This window comes from Perca flavescens, chromosome 6, assembly GCF_004354835.1.
Source record: "Perca flavescens isolate YP-PL-M2 chromosome 6, PFLA_1.0, whole genome shotgun sequence".
NCBI lineage: Eukaryota > Metazoa > Chordata > Actinopteri > Perciformes > Percidae > Perca > Perca flavescens.
In genome coordinates this window covers 20,076,290-20,094,913 of record NC_041336.1, presented here as the reverse complement: position 1 = coordinate 20,094,913, position 18,624 = coordinate 20,076,290, and the positions used below count along the sequence as shown (strand labels likewise).

Sequence of the window (18,624 nt, the reverse complement as noted above, 5' to 3'; positions counted from 1 at the left end):
TGCAGTTTAAATGTTGTTTATTGTGTCAGTGAATATCTGGTAATTAAAAAACAGTACAAGCAACAGTACCAACTACAGTAATGTAGTAAAACAGTGAAAACGTTGCTAAACGCTTGTTCCAACCCAGAACACATCACAGCCCTCAAACAGCTAACACAGTAGCCATGTATGATCAATGTGTCACATTACATACACAAATCATCTGTACAGCTCTTTGATTAAAGCTTCAAGTGATGTTAACTACTCCATACTCTATTCAGAGAATCTATTCAAGTGCTCTGACTATAGTTTGACTATGGAGTGCAGGAGTGGATGAGGTCAGTAGAAAATATACAGACATTTCTAACAGTTTTAAGGTGTGAGGTCAAAACTATGATGAAATCATGTGATGGGGATGACAGTCAGCAAACTCTAAAGTGCTCAAAGAAATACTCAGTCAAACTTGTCAATATCAAGTTATTCTGAGTGTAAACGTGCTTCAATACTGACAGATCAGCTATGCATGCTTAAAATGAAAAGCTTGGTTGCATGTATGTGCACTCACAATTTGTAAAAAAACTAAAAAAGCTTTAAATAAATTAAAATGTACAAACAGAATCGCTCAGTATTCCTCTGGTCTCGGATTCAGACCAAACTCCCTGGAAGCAGGATGTCTAATCGGATCCACTTAAGTACTTCCCATCAAAAAATCAGCGGAGGCATTTGCTGATTCAACCGCACAGATACAGATACACAACAGTGGTAATGAAAGCTTGAACCTTTGTCAAAGCAGAGAGTTGCAAACTCACAGCTGCTATCACTGAAACATGAATGACCCATTAAGTTAAACTAAAAAACAGTCAACAACTCCTCTTAAGCCTTCACTACAAACTCTACTTGAGCCTCCATGAGGAGAGAGGTAAGGAGTAGTCACTGCACAACCACATACTAAGTCTGTAGCTTAAAAAAAAACAGTGTACAGGGTGGAAATCAGGGGCTTTGTAGATAAAATATATCATTTTGGGATTCACCACGAACCGCACAGTAATTTTAGGCATTGCTAAACATTACATAATTGATTTAGGCACTGGATTTCTGAGAGATGATGTGATTAACATCAACATCTCCACAATTCATAAACGTAATGCCTGATGTGATGCCATTGGTCCATGTTAGGGATCAGGATGAAAACTTGCATCTTTAAGTTTAGGGTTTTGAATGAGAGTGACAGGTGCCATGTTGCTCAGACAAACAGCTCTGGTATCTGACGGCATCATGGGTGACCGGCCGTTACGCCGCCATCTCTTCTCGGTCGTTCCTGTAGAGCCAGGTGGCGTAGGGAGGAGCTTCAGGGAGTGGAGTGCTTCCCCCTGAGGAATCAGCCAATAGATAGCCAGGTAACGTTCCACCGGGACACACCCTCTCACTCATTAGTCTTCTTCAGGACAGAGGGGTGGAGTCTGTGAAGGTCCTGAGAGTGACAAGCAATAATGATTTGGTTGCATCTTTCTGAAGATTTGATCAGCTCATTGAAAGCGTTGCAGATTTTTATCTTCACCTCATGGGGTGGAGCGGCCAGCTGGATTGCACCGGTGTCGGCGCTGCAGAGCTTGGGCTCATCAGCATGGCACTGTAGATGTTGGCTGCAACTACCAGGATGCAGAGGAGGATGGGCCCGATGATGGCACCCTCCAGACCCAGATAGTACGCTCCACCTGCCACCGCCAGACCTGTCAGATACGGGTGTCCACCCCTGAGACACGAGACAAAAAAACAGATCAACACAAATAATAAAATAAAAATAGAAAAAGAAATGCGTAGTGGATTTTTATTTTACATATTTGACCTGACATATACGTAATGTAAATCATTATGTGTATTGTACATGACTTAAAAGCACAGCAAGCGTTTTTAGACTTCAATCACCTTAAAAAAGTTGTCAATTTTTTCTTTCTTTTTTACTATTTAACAATGTAGAACCCAGGCTATGATTCATAGGTTTTGTAAACAATAATGTAAATTATGTTAATGAAATTTACAGGGCAATTTTACAATAATGTTTGTCTGTAGTCTGTTTCCCCTTACCTTAAGACTAATCCAAACTAGTCATTTTTGTGACACCTAATCATAACCTAACATTAAACTAAGTTAAATTGAACCATGAAGGGCGGCGCTACAGGAAGCACTATTCAAAGGGGAATAGACGTGGACACATGGCCAGGCTGCCAATAACAGCTGAGATGGAGCATTATTAAATGGACACACTGTTTATAGCTAAAAATAATGGTTTCCTTTTAAAGCCATATTTGGGTAGCAACCAGGCAGTTTGTTTGATGAAATGTGTTGGTCAAATGTGTCAACGCTACAAGGGAAAGCTCTAATAACACAAGCTGGTGTCACACATTCATACCCTGATATGTCAGAGTAGATAGCTGTATCTACAAAATACGTCGGGAGCAGATGGCAGATCAGCAGCAGCAGGGCCTTGGCGCCTTCACCCTGCACCAACCACAGGTCGCACACCGCTGGCACAGCTGCCCAGTAGGTCCCCAGGAAAGGCACCGCACCCAGGATGGCAGCCAGAGCTTAAGGCCAAGAGAGAGGGATCCAAAGAGTGAGAAAACACCGACTGTGGCTCGGCAGGTGCAGTTATAGTGACGCCACGATCTGCTGTGAACACGCTGACTCACCAGAAGGAATGAAGACTATGTTGATGCCAAATATGGTGTGAGTGAGCCAAGTGTAGAGGCCGTAGAAGCCAGCCATTTTCAGAGAGGCGTCAAACACTCCTCTTCAAAACAAACAACCACTTATATAACACACTTATCTCCGTTTAGATTCTTTAAATAATTAAAGTGTGTGTGTGTGTGTGTGTGTGTGTGTGTGTGTGTGTGTGTGTGTGTGTGTGTGTGTGTGTGTGTGTGTGTGTGTGTGTGTGTGTGTGTGTGTGTGTGTGTGTGTCTACCTGATAGCCTCTTCTACAGACTGGCCTATGATATTTGAGGAGGCTCCAGGCTGGGAGAGGGGGGTCAGGCTGATCACCCATTTGACAGGTTTGTAGTATTCACCACTGGAGCTCAGCAGGTAGAAGAGAGTGGTCAGGAAAATCACCTGAAACCAAATATGCAAATTCAGATTATGTAACGTGTACTAAAAAAACCACAAAGGAACAGAGTCCCCTTGTACATGTGAATCCTCTACTTTACCACTAAAGCACATCACACTAAGAATAGTCATGCCCTTCAGACATATCAAGCATCAAGATCTGTTGCCAATGCTTCCATAAAGGCCTGTCTGCAGAGGGTTTTTCTAATTTCTAGATCACCAAGTGAGAATCAAGGGATAAATAAAACAATTGGTTGCACTATCCAGACCAAGAACACATATGTTCTTTTTTTAAACAAATGCATGCAAATGTACAGTATGTAATGGTAACAATTAGAGGTCCCCCACCAACCACAAACAAGGTTGCTAAATGTTGGCAAACACCAGGGACAACAATGGGAATAGCATAATTCAATCACTGATAAAGGCTGATATGTCCATTACAAAAGAATAAAGATGCAGCAAATGTGAACTTCAAAAGACAATTTATTTTCTAAGTGCAAAGCAGTTTACCCTCAGTTTGAATTTTTGCTGGTGTTAACACAAATAATTAGCCTCGTAAATAAATATCAATAACCCCACCCCATGTAACTTTGTGTCAGATGATTCAGTATTCATACCAGACTCAGGGCAAAGTTGAGCAGAGCCGTGCCGCTGTGGAACAAGACGGTGAGGAGAGTGGTCGTGGTGGAAATGAGGAGGCCGACATTTCTACTCATTACCACCCACAGAGACTCCAGGATCTACAAAACCACGAGGCAACAGTAAACATTTCATCCACAGGATTTTTGACAACAAGGACAAACAAAGGATGCAACGCTCCCTAGGCTTTAGTCAAATGTTATTCAACCAAGAGTTTAGCAAATGATAGACTGACCGATCTATAAAAGCATAATATACGCAAATCAACTGCCTCATACAGAAGATGGTGTTAAACACACTCAAACTTACAGACAGCAGAGTCTCAATATTTTCCTGCAGAAAGGAGGCAACGTCCTTCCAGTCCAGGATGTCACCTAGCCAGCTGTTCCCTCTCTGAACCGCCATCTTCTGACCACGGTGGCGTCCAGGGTGGGTCACGTTCTGGAAAATGCATGGAATATTTTGGGTATGATATTTTTAAGAGGAAAAATCTGTCCCCCAACATCAAGAAGTGAAATGGACTGGCCTGACCTTCACAAACCAGGAGTGGTACAGTCTGTCCCAGAGCTCCAAAACCTGTTTCTCAATCACAGCTGTGTTGTTCACCTTGTCTCCTAACATCTTATGGAGCTGCAGAAAAGAAGATAGATTCAATGCATAACAACTTACTAAAGTATTCAGGTTTTGCGTCCATATTTTGAGTCAGAGATATCAGTGGAAAACATTTAGGCAATTATTATTCTTACCTTTTGCGTTATCCATTCTCTACCGTGTTGATAAACATTAGTAGCAGCTGAATTCAGAGCCTTCTGCACCACACGTGCCTCTGGAAGCAAACTAGAGGACAATGTGAGAAGAAAAGATGATGAGAAATTATTAACTCGAAACACAAAATAAAAAATGACAGAAATAAAAGACAGTAAACTGTCATACTTGGCCCATTCTGGATGGTTAGACACAGTCTCGTTGATGAGGTTACTGGTTACGTCGATGATGTGAACACTTTCATGGTGAACCTAGAAAGATAAAAATGACTTTGACATCCAAGACGATGTCAGTGATTTGAAATGCGGTGAAGTAATTCAACAAGGAACAAAAACCATAGCGGTGAGCAGCAGAGCCATGAGCAGGGTCCCTGTGACCAGGAGGAAGATGATGAAGATGCTGATGATTTTATCCAGAGATCGCTCCAACCACACGACCATCTACGCACATAGAGAGGACACAGACCGGAAGAAATAGAAAAAAAAGGGGGGGGGGGGGGGCGACAGGGAGGTACGAAATCAGTACAATTCTGAAGAGGTTGAAAACATGCAGTGATCAGACACATAGAGAAACCTGTGTCCTTCCTATGTGAAGAAGCCATGTTGGATCTGAAAGCTGCCACCTTGGGCCCTGAGAAAAACAAGGTAGTTGACTGAGTGAGCCAGGGTATCTGTACACATGCATGCGCGCATCCTTGCACTTTAATATGGAAACATGCAAGTATCAAACTCAGGTTGTGTTATCTTCTCAACGCATGACTTTTCTGTCAGTATCTTTTATTTGAAAATTGTTACAAGCCCATCCATCAGTCTTTCAAAGTTCCTTCTGTTGAAATGTGGTGAAATTCTTAACTCAGGTTTCTCAATGCTCCAAAACTGCACCAACTGTGTTAATGCCACACAAGTCATGTGTTAAAATTAAGTTACTGGAGTGGATGGCTCGTTACTGTTAGTGGACACATCTCTCCCATAAGGCCATGTTCCTGTTTGTCATAATATTGATGGTGAAATAATATGGCAGTTAAAGTTCCACTGCATTTCAGCTACACTATGTGATACAGTCCTAAAGTCCAGAATAAATGGTTTAATATTCTAGGTGAATGTTGAACTTTTTTCTTACCGTCCATAAGAATGAAGCTTTGCTTTACATAAAATAGTTGGCAGGCTGACTGATGTGGATTAAATCCAGAACAACAAAATGGAAACAACACATCAGCAAGGACTTATTCTTGATTTTAAAATCAGGCAATTAAACTGATAAGTTAGTACAGTATGTTGATCACCAATTAGCAAAAAAATGGCAACACAAGACCACTAATGACACTTTGAAAAGGCCACACAGTCAGTCCTGTTTTTACAAACAACACATTTTTTAATGCAGAAACTGACCTTAAAAATAACAAATACATAATCAACATTACAAACGATGTATTCAGAAATCTCAACATTGCACCAACTTTTCTGTGACATTGTTGTCTCAACAAAAACAGGACATTATATGCTTCATGAATTGGCATTTGTGCTTCCAGAGTTAATGTACAACAACAAACATCCTAGTGTAGGGGCACAACCCGTAGACAAAAAAGGTTAGTGCGGTCTGATAAGTTACCGTTCACAATATTTCCTGCACCTAAATCAGTTTATGTTTTAACTGAGAAACCCAGTGGACACCTGGCTGTTTCTGTAACAGCTTCTATCTTGTAAAAGACAACAGGTCTCATACCTACAAGAAATGCATTGCATTAACACTTTTGTTATGCTATTAGGGTTTCTTATATCACTATTCGACATTGGTTTCATGTCAAAAACCTACCACGATGATGCCAGGATTCAAGATCTAAATTTAATTTTACTTTTAAAAGGTCCCATGGCATGAAAATTTCACTTTATGGAGGTTTTTTAACATTAATATCAGCTCTAATAAAGCTCAGATGGGCTGATCTGGAATCTGCTCCTTATGAGGTCATAAGGAGCAAGGTTACCTCCCCTTTCTCTGCTTTGCCCACCCAGAGAATTTGGCCCGCCCATGAGAAAGAGAGAGACATTATGGCTTGCAAGCAAAGTGGTCAAGGCCCCCCCCCCCCACCAGAAATGGCACATTCTAAGGAAAGCTCATTGTGGGACTGGCTCTGGTGGCTGTAATTCTGCACCAAGGCTGAATTTCAGGAAAGAGACTTCAGATACAGTATTAGGGGACCACTAAGGCCTATATAAAAGCATCCAAAAAGCAGCATTTCATGGGCCTTTAAAGAACAGTAACAGTATTTTTCTATATTCTCCAATTGTCAATACATTTTAATGAAAAGACCGAAATAAACAAAATTTTAGTCCATCTCTCAATACATAACACACAGGCAACAATTTATTGTTGGTTTAGTTCTATTTATGGGATTTATTCCTAAAACACATCCTTTGTCCCTAAAACCTGGAGTGTCTAATATGTATGCTACAACATACAGTTAAGGCCTCATAAAAAAGCACCATAAAGAGAAGTAAAACTCTTCTAAAAAAAATGGAAAAGTTGGCCCAAGTTTGTTTTTATTTAGTGCTTAATGTTGACAAATTATTAGGTGTTTCCATTGTTTTGTTCATCCCTAGCCACATTTCCACCCATAAAACTCCTGAAGCGTAACCAAATCTCTCCAAGGCTTCCATGATAGTGTTTCTCATACACCTCTATAAAAACATAGTTAACATCAGGCTTATCGGCCAACATTTATTCAGAAACACTGCCCTCTCCTCCCACTCAGCTCTGCTCTGTCTACATCAGCCATCTCTCCATGCAGCTCATACAATCTCAAGCCAAACCTGCCAGTTAGATCACAGCAGGGAAGGTACGGACGAGGCAGAGGGACCAAAGAGTCCAACCTCCCTGACCGTAGCTTCCGGTTACAATAAAGCAGGAAGCAGGAAAGCAGCGAGAGGATGGACATGTAGAAAGGATGCCAGGGTAATGACGGTGGATGGGTAAAGCGCCAGTCCAAGCGTGAGCTAACGCCTTCTCACACACACACAGACACACACTCACACATATATACGGGTTATTATCTTTCTTCTCTCGCTTTCTCTCATGCACACTCTTTCTGTCAGTCTCTCTTTCTCTCAGTATTCTGCTCCTCCAAATCATTACCTGCTTGTTAAGCCAATGCCAGAGCTTGGGGAGGAGACAAAGAGACATTGGGAAGATTATTTTTGGAAAGATCGTGTGCAGCAGTCATCACATGTACCCGTGTGACAAGAACACATCCTCTTTGGGTACAGGCAGTGAGGGATCAGGAAGTGTAGCATGGCAGGCAGGATTTAACACAGGGTGTGGACTAGCTATACAGTGGGATGCAAATCATTGTGATTTTAAACACACAACATTAGTACATCCCAAAAACCTCAGGAGAAAGACATCTTTAAGTGTATAAAGTGTCAGTTGTCGCCTCATAAAATTGTTATGGCAAACAATTGCCTACTTATACATCCATTAGACACAGAGCAACATGATCATTTATTTGGAGTCTTGTTTGTGTTCAAAGTCCAATATTCTTACTTTCTTTTAGCTTGTTTTTTGGAAATATCGTAATCTCTATCTGCTAAATAATTCACTATGTTTACCAGCTAGTTGCTAACTTTGTCTGTCTGCCATTAAGTGCCGAGCAGTTAGTGTACAATCGGATTATCAGAACTTTTTTGGGGGGGAAAAAGCCACCTGCTGCGTCTCTGCCTAAGTGTCTAATAGACCTTATAAAGCTCAGTAGAACTGAGAGGAACTGCAGAGTCCAGTGATAATTTGGACATTGATGAATATACTACATAAACACTAAAAACACGTACCGGTGTAACAGATAATGTTTGCATGCCAGGATGAAAATGTGTGAAATCAAAGAAAGAGAAAATAAGGAAAGCGCCTACACCTGCGGAACCTGGAGATCGGTCGGAGATGTTACCTTGGTGTCGACACGCAGCAGGAACTGGGCCAAGCCTTTGATTGGTCCGGGCAGCAGGGCTTCCTCTCGCTCCCGTCCATGCTTCTCCAGCACCGCCCACCATGAGATGAGAGTCCGCTCTGCAAAGCCCTTCAGGCCAAAGTGGACCACCAGCTTCTTCAGCACCCACACTAAAGTATGAATGCAACTATTAGTCTAAGTACAGTAGATCTGAGACGACGCATGTGAAAGGGAGTGTGCATGCATGTGTGTGTTACCAGCCACAGGAATAGGCAACAGTTGTAGGATCCAGAGGTTGAGCCAGACTTGAACCAGTACAATGGCCCAGACCAGTAGAATAAAGTAGATATCACTGGCTCTATGGGAGCTTTTCTCTCTCTGGAAGAGGCCGCCTGGTAATGAACGAGAGCCCAGATGTAGCCCAGGAGTGGAGGGTAGGGGGCCCACAGACTGCACACCATCTTGGAGGAAATGAGAGAGAAGGCACAGAGGAAGCATAGAAAAGGAAGAGAAAGATAGAACAAATGGGGAAGCTAAAAGGAGAAGTGTCTTAAGCTGCGGTTCCACTAATGGCTGCTAGAAGATGGGCTAGAAAAATGTTTAAAGTATCGAATAAAACAACACAGAGTTGAAAGTGAGCTCTCTTACCTGTGGTAGAGTTTTTACTAGGCTCAGTTTTCATCTGAAGGTTGCTACAGGAGATTGCCATGTAAATAGTGTTAGCAGCAAATGACAACACCTGCCCCGACAGCTCTCCTGGGGAGATGAAGAGAGACAGAAAATAACAGTCACACGGCAGAGCAAAAAGCTGTGTTTGTGTGTTCCCCACGTGGTCTAATGGTCCCAACTGTCCACTGATTAAGGGACAAACTGTCCACCTCAAGTAGCTTATGGTTTAGGTAAAGCTATTGTATAACTTAATCTAAGTGCTGGCTGAGCTTGAGGACCAGAGAAGACAAATTATTATAATGTTAGATAGCTGGTCAACAATATTCTTTCCTATGGCAGTTCATCAAAGTTAATTATAAGCTGATTTGACCCCCCCCCCTTGACTTTAAAAGCAATAGTTTAACATTTTGGGAACTTGTTTGCTTTATTGCTGAAAGTTAGATCAGAAGATTGATCCCCCTCTCATGACTGTACTGTAAATATGAAGTTACAGCTAGCAGCCAGTTAGCTAAGACTGTAAACAAGGGGAAACAGCTAGCCTAGCTATGTCCAAAGGTAATGAAATATACCTACTGTACCAGTACCTCTAAAGTTCATAAATTAACATGTTATATATCTATTGTTTGATTCATACATTTACCAGTACTCTTTAATACCATATTTACAGTATTACTGCCCAGTTGACGGGGAGCAGAGGCTTCTTACTGTGGTAAATGTGAATGTGTGTATGTCCATAAATCTTCACCTCTGCCAGGGACAGGTGGTTTCTCCTGGGAGCCGACAATGACGAGAGTAACCACAACCACAAATATGGGCACTCTCCACGAGCCGGTCAGAGACACTAAAAACAGAAACAGAAATCAGGCTGGTAATGGCAGATTTTCTCGCTATTTTGGAGAAACATGTTGCTGCATATGTTTTTCAAAATGTTGACCTCGGGTGCATTACTGCTGAAACATATGTATTTATGTTTTAAAATGAACTTATAAAAATACATGAGGATGTAAAAAATTACTGATACTATTGATAATTTTAGCCAATCCTATGGTAACAATTTTATTAAAAGGCACATGCCAAACAGAAATTTTTTTCTCAGATTTGCCCACAGTCATGTGAAAACCCTACTTGAGCAGAACTTCTTCTTAATAGCTCTCAGTCACTTAACATTTCACGCTAGAAGGTCAACACCTCTTTAAGGCATGCCTTAAGGGTGCTAAAAATACTGGAGACTTCCTCATCTTACTTTGTAACTCTGCATGAGTTCTGTCGGATACTAAAAAACAACTTCACTCCCTTGACTTTAGAAAAACACAGTGTTTAAATGTATTTTTTGAAGCCTGCTTCAAGCTGCCCGTTACCTGCCAAGTAGTCAAAACTTCAAGAAACCTTCCCAGGGGTAAAAATGGAGATTGAATACAAGTATGGAATGACAACAAACATGTCTGAACAGACTCTGCAGGCTTTCCCTCCTTCCCACACTCACCGATGTAGAAGAGCAGGATGGCCCAGACAGGAAGAGCCAGGGCCCTCAGGTAGTGCTCAGTGTGGGGACCCCACTTGAAACAAACTGCCAACAAGTAGCCAACCACCACAGTGCACACCTGAGAGGAAACAAAAGAGGCAGAGTGGCAAAAAAATTAAAACTGAGGAGATGTTATGGGGTACAATCACATAAATGAGGTATGAGGGAATTTACAAGGTGTGGGATAAATAAAGTCTATCTTATCTTATCCTATAAATGTAAATGTTGTACATTGTGCTCAGTCGGTGCTTCTTCCACATATAGCTACTATCTCAATATTTTCCTAATATTTTTCCTAAACTGTTCCACATTTCATAAACATTTGAAGACCTTAAATATCAGACTACTTTCTGTATTTCCCAGACTTCTGTTAACCAACAGACAATAATCTACTTTTTTGGCAGGAAAAGCATGAAATACGATGCTCCAGTCAGTAATCACGAAGGTCTTAGCTGGTTCCACTCCACACAAAGACATATTTCGTTGTAATTTAATATAGTGTGTGATCCATCCTATTTTTGGACAAGGGCCCTGTGTCAGTCTACCTCTGCATTTAGAGAAAGGACAGGCTGTCTGAGGAGGAACATTTAATACAATTAGTATCTAGTCAAAGCGTGGCTGGGCTCAGGCCCCTTCAGCTGTTTTGGAATAATAAGGTATTGATCGATCAGACACTGAAACTGCAGGAAATTTGATTAGCTAAGATACAAGTTTAGGTATATGTTCCAAGAAAAATAGGTTAATGGAATAACCCAGACGCATTCAAGGAAATGCAATTCCAACAATTTGCAGCAATTTGTCATTCTGCAATGCTTTTAATTCAGTCGGATTGTTGATACTGATTATCATTTATGGGGTTATGTTGGGATAATATCATATTGTGTCATCCTTTAATAATGTAGCTTATACACATTAATGAATGTGAGTTCATTTGAATTAAACTAGGAAAATTAGTACTTAGGGCTGGGCGATATAGAAAAAAAATCAAATATCACGATATTTTTGACCAAATACCTCAATATCGATACCGCAACTATATTGTAGTGTTGACTATTGGTGCTTTCACAAAATATTTACACAATGAGATTTTAGATAAATAATCACCAGTAATGTGGATGTAATGACTAAGTGGGTAAAGGCAAATAATAGAACAGTTACACCAGTCTGGTAAGTGAGAAAAAAATGACATAACTTTATTGTTATGCAGCCTTTAAAACCAGGAAAAGACAACACTTATGCCATATTACAATATCCAAAATCTAAGACGATATCGACATAATATTGATTTATTGCCCAGCTCTATTAGTACTCCACAGATTTTTTTCTTAATTTATCAATTAATCATTTGGTCTATAAAATGTCAGATCATAGTGAGAATTACCACTCACAATATTCAAGTAATGAGTTTACCATCATAGAAAACCCAGAAAACTCACGGCTATTTATGCTGGACACTTTTACCTGGACACTGAAGAACCTCCAACTGAACCAATCTGTAAACTATGTCATGTCGTTTCCATCAGTGTAAGGGTGTTTTGTGTTTTTTTGTATGAATCCTGGCTGCAAACCAATTTCCCTGCAAGGTATAATAAAGATACTTTGAACTTTGGAGAAGATGGAACCAGTGAACTTTGAGAATTTTCTCTTGAAAAAAAAAAAAAAAAAAAAAAAGACCTAAATGACAAATCAAGCATTAAACTTTTTGTGGATTATTTTTTTGTCTATCACCTAATCAAATTAGTTGTTTTAGCTCTGTGTTTAACTTCTTGTTTCATATTTCAGGCAGTAACATAATTAATATTGAAAAAGTATTCCTATTAATTTTGTGATATAGATTTCAACCATAGGCTATATAGCCTTATAGCCCAGCTTTACTCTGTATGCAGCCTGTTGAGGAGGATCCAGTTGACAGAGCTGACCTCGCCCACAGTAGCATCCACAGAGGGTCTTTTGTCATCATTACAGGGGGGATGTAGTTTCCAGTTGCCACTGTCCATTAACTCACCCACACAGTGTTGAAATAGTCGAGCGCGGCCCCGATGATCCAACAGATGTGCCCGAGGATCACCTGCATGCCAATGACGCTCCAGAAAAGGTAGAGGAAGTAGACAAGCGGCGCCCCGGCCCCGATCACCAGCAGCACGGTGAGCCTCTCTAGCACCAGCCTGCCCATCGCCTCTACCCCGTAGTTCACACACCACACAGGGATAAGCAGGGTCCCCACCACGATGGGCGTCCCGGTTTCCTGCAGGCCGCTTAGCCATGAGCGGCCGAGCCGAGCTAGGGAGTACTTGAAGGGGTGGAGGAAGGTTCCGCAGAGCACTGCCCAAAGCAGCGGGCGGAGGAAGGCCTCCAGGATGAAGTACACCAGGACAGTAGCTCCGCAGCATATAGCCACAAAGATCATAGCCCCCGTGTTGTAGAAGGCCTGTTTGATGTTTTTATCAAACTTCAGGGAGGACGGCTGGGTTAGCAGCTGGCTCACCATTCCGACAGCCGGCTGAACGCTTTCGGAGAAAAAGACAGAGTGAGGCCGCCCAGTGAAAGGACTCTCCTGGGGAGAGACGCAGGCCGGCTCCGGCGCCGAGTCCTCCTCGTCTGCCATGTTCTCCGATTCGGTCTCGGTCCGTCCACCCGAGGGATCCACCGCGTGAGGGAGGAAAACATGTGACGTAGCACTAACGAAATGCCCAAGGGCACCATGGGCAATGAAGTGAAAGCGAGAAAAAAATGTTTCCGGTATTTTTTAATAATAATTTTTAATATAATTTCTCAGTTTTCTTTAATTTTGTTGTTTTGTTTGTTGTTGAATTATGTATTTACTTTTATCATTATTTATAATATTAACAATAATAAACATTTGATCTACGTAAACAAATAAGGTTCTTGTTTTACTTTTAAGGTGTGGTGCTGCATAATGTATTGTAAGTCTATTATTTTAAAACTATTAACTTATATTTAGCATTTTTAATTTCACACTTTGGTGCCTCACAGTGGTAGTATTATAAAAAGATATGGTTGAAGACAGCAATGCACAACACATATGCCATTAGATCAGAACAATTTAAAAGATGCTATAATCACCTTTTTACAGCGACTTTAATATAGTCAGGAATAAAATCAGTATTTTTAAAATACTGATGCAAAGAGTCTTGCATGTGGCTGGATAAGAAGTGTTTTTATCTGATGTGGTTGGAACAATGATTAACAGTTGGCTTATGGTTACAGCCACTAATATATACTACATTTTTATTAACAGGTTATTTTGTGTTATGTAAATGTTGCATACAATTTGTGCATGGAAACCAAGGAAGCAGGCCCTTCGAAACAACATTCATGGTTGAATATATTATAAGTATAAGTTGGGGTAGTCACTGATGTCACCCTGGAAGACTATTTCCACACCTGATTTGCACCAAAATCTAAAGTTACATATAGTACCAGGTTGCTACAGCATGTGCATTCTCAAAATACAGATGACTTGACATCCTCAATGGTAGCTAGGGACTTAAATATATATATATATTTTTTATTTCTATTAATATCATCTCCTGTGGTGGCCTTATACTGTTTGACTGACATAGCTGTCTGTTCATGTACAGCAAGATATGTACTGTCTTGTGTATTTTATATTGTTATTTCTTCACAGGCTTATTGATAATAAACACAACCATGGCATATTGTTTCAGTTGGAGGCGTTTTAACGTATCAATCAATTTTTAATACAGATCAAAAGGCTGCAATAACAGCCCAGGGGAAAAAATAGTCCATGTCCAAGGCAAACAGTTCTTCAATCCACAGGTTGCTCCTGTTCAGTGTGTTATTGCTTGCAATAGTAACTCATATAGCAGTCTCTTTCTGTCTGTACTGATAAACAAACCCAACAGCTACTGTGGTTGAGAAAGGGGAAACGATCTAAAAAAGGAAATTGAGGAAAAGTGAGATGAGCCAAGTGTTTGAGTGCCAAAGAAAAAGTTAATGAAAATCTATTGTATGGTAAATGCATATTGTAGGCAGTCCCTAAAAGCTTGGAAACTATATTTTGTGATAGTACGAACAACAAATATTGTATCTTTTGTTTTTGCAAAGCTTGATATCCATATAAACATAAGAGGGTAAAGGGACAGGAAGAGTGTGTGCAAACGGCTTTGAGCTGCTTGTTTTCTTTTGTCCTCAAAAAACCTTTGCGTTTTAGCCAAGTTCAACATGAGGCACTGTCTTCTCATCACCGGTGAACAGCGGGTTTTGGAAATCATTTCCAGATTTCCCAGTGCATGCAGTATTTTGAAGACTTTTGAGATTTCTTTATTGTCATGTGTAGTAGTATTTTTTAAATACTTGGAAGCTATCATAAATACTGAAAATAATTGGCCTATTTTATTATAACACTATCAGACCTCTTGTTTTGTACTGACACCAGTACATGACAACTCTACAATATAGGTTTATTAATTGTCAAGATCCTCTGTATGAGTTCAGAGTAATTAATATATCAATCCAAGTGTGTATGTTCATGTCATTTTCTGTTGTTATACATGTTTTCTTTGTTTTCCTACTTGGAAGTTTATGTCATTTGTGGTAATGTTTCATGTATGTCTGTTGGTGTTATTAATCTCATGTACGTTTGTATGTATGTGTATGTCCTCTTTTTTTATACGAGCTACCCAGGGATGCACAAAGAATTTCAGCCTTGGCTGACAATAAAGTTGTATCGTATCGTATCGTATATATACTCTCTATCGTGTTTACTATATCTAATACAGTGTCTCTTTGTGCAAAGTGCACACTTGAATGTGGCATCAGACAACTTTTTTTTATTGCTGCTTCATCTTCTCATCCCTCTTTTTTCCACTATGTGCTCTGCTGTGCTTCATTATGGTGTTCCCATTAGTAAGTAGAAGGTGAGGGCTACTATGAGCAGTAAGCAGAGGGGAGAGTTGAAGGTCTGGTAGGCTGTAGAAGGCATGAATAGGTCCTCATACTTATAGATGCTGATCATGCGGTCGCTCACAGGTGGATTGTCGATGTCATGCCTCGTGATGGAACCTGTTAGAAAAGGTAAGATGATGTAAGATGTCATGAAAGACCAAAAAAAAGCACAAAGACAGTTGACTTGATGCTAACGCTTGATCAATCACCTTGTATGGCAGGTCCCCATGCAAACAGGTAATACCATGACAGGTGTAAGTCCACAAGTGTCTCCTCTCTAGGGACGTATAACGGACGTTTGAAACGGCAGGTCACCCGGTTGTTCTCAAAAATGCCCTCTTCGTCTCTAGCAGGGTTCCTCTTTATTTCCTTAGCCCATTGGCCAACATTGTAGAAGTGATGAATCCGTACACGTCCATTATCGTCATGGACACAGCCCATGACATCGTCTCCTCCCTGAGGAAATAGGAAGGATGAAGAGCTTTATTCCAAATTGTTACACATTCATTTCTTGAAAGAAGGTTAGTTCTGATATAAAATTTTAATATCTATAGTTATTGGGACAGATACTAATAATTGTAATGCAAGTGCAGTAAGCGCCAGTGTTTTCTGACAAAGAACTGTCACACAGTGAGACTGCAGTTACATGAGACTGGAGACATATTTTGACTCTGCAACTAATTCTCTAAACTTTTATTAAAATGGGTCATTATAATCAACATGAGTGTAAGTTTTCAATTTTTCTTCCTGTAGGAATAGGCAACATAGGAAGAAAAAAAGTCAAAACATCCTTTAATATTATAAACTGAAACACTGTCTAGTTGATGTCCATCCCAATTGACTGCATGCATGTCAAACTCACTTTCAGCTGGCATATATGTAATAGGTCATTATTGGGAGAACAATTTTGTGAGTGCTTTAAAGTACATTTTTGTGTAGTTAATCATTTGGTTTCACTAGTCTATTGACTGTACGCTCTTAAAAAGATGCATCATTTGCAACACATCTATGCGTTTCATTATAGATTATTGACCATACATTTGCAGTAAAATTGTAACAGTAAAATTTAAAATTAATTGTGCTATAAAATAACACAAATATGTGTTATGATGTCCCAAACAAAGTCCCAACTGTCAAAGTTGTTGTGCAGCTACTCACCATTTTTTTGTCAGAGGAGAAACCTACGGCCACCCAGCCATCCGTGTCTGCACTCATCTCATACTCCACATCTGTCCCAATACGACGATAACTCAGAAAATAGTCACATGTTTCTGCATCACACCCTGGCTTCCCATATCTGTACATAGACAAATAAACACTTTCACTTTAAAGGCAATACTGACAAACAAATTTGGAATATCATAATAACACGAGGGATTGAACTAGGGCACTTTATAAATTAATTTCCACCAGGTTTCAGAGAACAAAGACCACACAGTGGAGAAGACCATGATTAGCTCCAGTTTTCTGTCAGTCCACAGCATCTAGGATCAAGCAGCCCAGCGGAATACGTCTGCACCATCAGAAAAAGATGTGTATCCTTCGCTAACCTTATGCAGCCTTTGGTTACTCCACAGTCGCTGACCTTGATCTTGGCAAAGGGATCCACTGGTGGGGCGGTGGGGAATGGATAACCTGCAAAATACAAAATCAGCCCTCTGTTGGTTCCACACAAAAACAATTGATGCATGCTTGTTTTCAAGACAGTCAAAGGACCAACTAGAGGGAGGCCATCTGCTGTGTGTGTGTTTGTGTGTGTGTGTTTGTGTGTGCGTGTGTGTGTGTTTGTGTGTGTGAGGAGGAGGGGTGGGCAGCTACCACCGGGGAGCTGGCCTGGGTGCTGAAAGGCCTTGCACAGTGGAGACAGGTCGGATACAAGACAAAATAAACAGCACAAGTTAAGTTTCTGCTTACAGTTTCGCTTTAATTCTCCCTGGTTATGCTTTAAGCTTACATGTTAGAAGTTTGTCTATTTCTCATGACCTGTAAACACAACCCACCAACTGGGAATCTTTAGTAGGCCTACACTGCATTAGATCCTTACCGTCATCGGACAGATATCTGGACTCCAGGAACTCGGAGGCGAAGGTGCTGTAGGAGTCCTTGTGAGGCTCCTGATGTCCCGGCTCTCCGTGCTCCCCGTGGCCGGCCCGGAGTGCTCCTTCATCTGTGGGGCTCGCCGTAACCCCCCACCATCCGCTCTGGATCAGCAACACCAACAACTGCACGAGCCTCCGCAGGAAAATCATGGCCACAAATGTCAACAAAGAAGCGGTAAAAACGACTAAAGCAACGTGAAATCAAATCGGATTCTCATTATTGTTTGAATTTCGGTATCTTCGCAGGTACCCATCGCAGCGTCACCAAAAATCATCCCCGCATCCCAATTGCCCGTTTGGCTGTTTACTCGCAGGGGTGTAGGGGGGTTCAGCGCCGATGACCGTGTGATTAAGAGGCTAATCCAATCCTAAATTACCCATATTTGTAATCGTACCATCTAATTCAGCTACACGCCCTTAATCCTCTTTGAAATCCGAATCTAGATGCCGAGCAGGGTTCATTAATCTTCACATATTTTCCAATCGGAGTATTGCCCGGATGAATGGTTTCGCCCGGCCTCCCTCTCTTCTTCCTCCTCAGTCAATCACAGTAATAACCAATGAGGAGCCGATACGTGCTGTTATAAGGATCAATGAATTGGGGATTATGCCCCATAGTCAGAGATAGAGGGTATTTCCAAAACAGTTTACACAGTCTTTCGGAGATTTGGTGGTAGGCCTAAATGAATCGTATCCCATGTACAGTAATGTTCAAAAAGCCAGGCCATGGGTGAGAAAAAAGCAGGAGGCTTAAAAAAAGACAGGTTGGTTGGAAATAAAAAAAATAGTATTTTTAGTCCCCCTAAGTTTAGAGTCCTGACATACCAAAAAGAAAGTCTCTAAAATTACTTATTTAACTATTTGGATTTTTCATATTCTTTGTCAGTTATTTGTGCAATTCTATTTTCTGTAAGTTCAATCTTCTAACACAAAGGTTTAAATGCTGTTTATTTATATAAAAGTAGCTCAATTTAAATGTG

At 40.8% G+C, this 18,624-nt stretch overlaps 2 protein-coding genes across 2 annotated transcripts; both read right to left on the bottom strand.

Annotated features, from left to right (window-relative positions):
- Nucleotides 1-13,296, bottom strand: tmem245 (transmembrane protein 245). The gene is made up of 17 exons (XM_028580338.1): nt 12,622-13,296; nt 10,578-10,695; nt 9,840-9,935; nt 9,074-9,181; nt 8,683-8,886; nt 8,426-8,595; nt 4,827-4,931; nt 4,660-4,742; nt 4,473-4,563; nt 4,258-4,356; nt 4,036-4,167; nt 3,705-3,827; nt 2,945-3,090; nt 2,670-2,770; nt 2,390-2,564; nt 1,538-1,732; nt 1-1,450 (listed from the first exon to the last, which is right to left on the bottom strand). The coding sequence occupies exons 1-17, from the start codon at nt 13,219-13,221 to the stop codon at nt 1,420-1,422; spliced, it is 2,577 nt and encodes an 858-aa protein (XP_028436139.1). The 5' UTR covers nt 13,222-13,296; the 3' UTR covers nt 1-1,419.
- A 1,853-nt stretch (nt 13,297-15,149) lies between these two features.
- On the bottom strand, nt 15,150-18,127 carry frrs1l (ferric-chelate reductase 1-like). Its single transcript, XM_028581476.1, has 5 exons — nt 17,590-18,127; nt 17,096-17,180; nt 16,704-16,842; nt 15,755-16,001; nt 15,150-15,662 (listed from the first exon to the last, which is right to left on the bottom strand). Exons 1-5 carry the CDS (start codon nt 17,792-17,794, stop codon nt 15,490-15,492), a joined length of 849 nt encoding a protein of 282 aa, XP_028437277.1. The 5' UTR covers nt 17,795-18,127; the 3' UTR covers nt 15,150-15,489.
- Between the last annotated feature and the right edge of the window lie 497 nt (nt 18,128-18,624).

Excerpts from the sequence above, each read along its gene's own strand:
- frrs1l (XM_028581476.1), bottom strand. The coding sequence starts at position 17,794 with ATGATTTTCCTGCGGAGGCTCGTGCAGTTGTTGGTGTTGCTGATCCAG. Across the intron at positions 16,843-17,095 it reads GTAACCAAAGGCTGCATAAG|ATATGGGAAGCCAGGGTGTG; the intron begins GTTAGCGAAGGA and ends GTCTATGTACAG. Across the intron at positions 15,663-15,754 it reads ATGGGGACCTGCCATACAAG|GTTCCATCACGAGGCATGAC; the intron begins GTGATTGATCAA and ends CTTTTCTAACAG.
- tmem245 (XM_028580338.1), bottom strand. The coding sequence starts at position 13,221 with ATGGCAGACGAGGAGGACTCGGCGCCGGAGCCGGCCTGCGTCTCTCCC. Across the intron at positions 8,887-9,073 it reads TAGTAAAAACTCTACCACAG|ATGGTGTGCAGTCTGTGGGC; the intron begins GTAAGAGAGCTC and ends ATTTCCTCCAAG. Across the intron at positions 4,743-4,826 it reads CTCTGCTGCTCACCGCTATG|GTTCACCATGAAAGTGTTCA; the intron begins GTTTTTGTTCCT and ends TTATCTTTCTAG.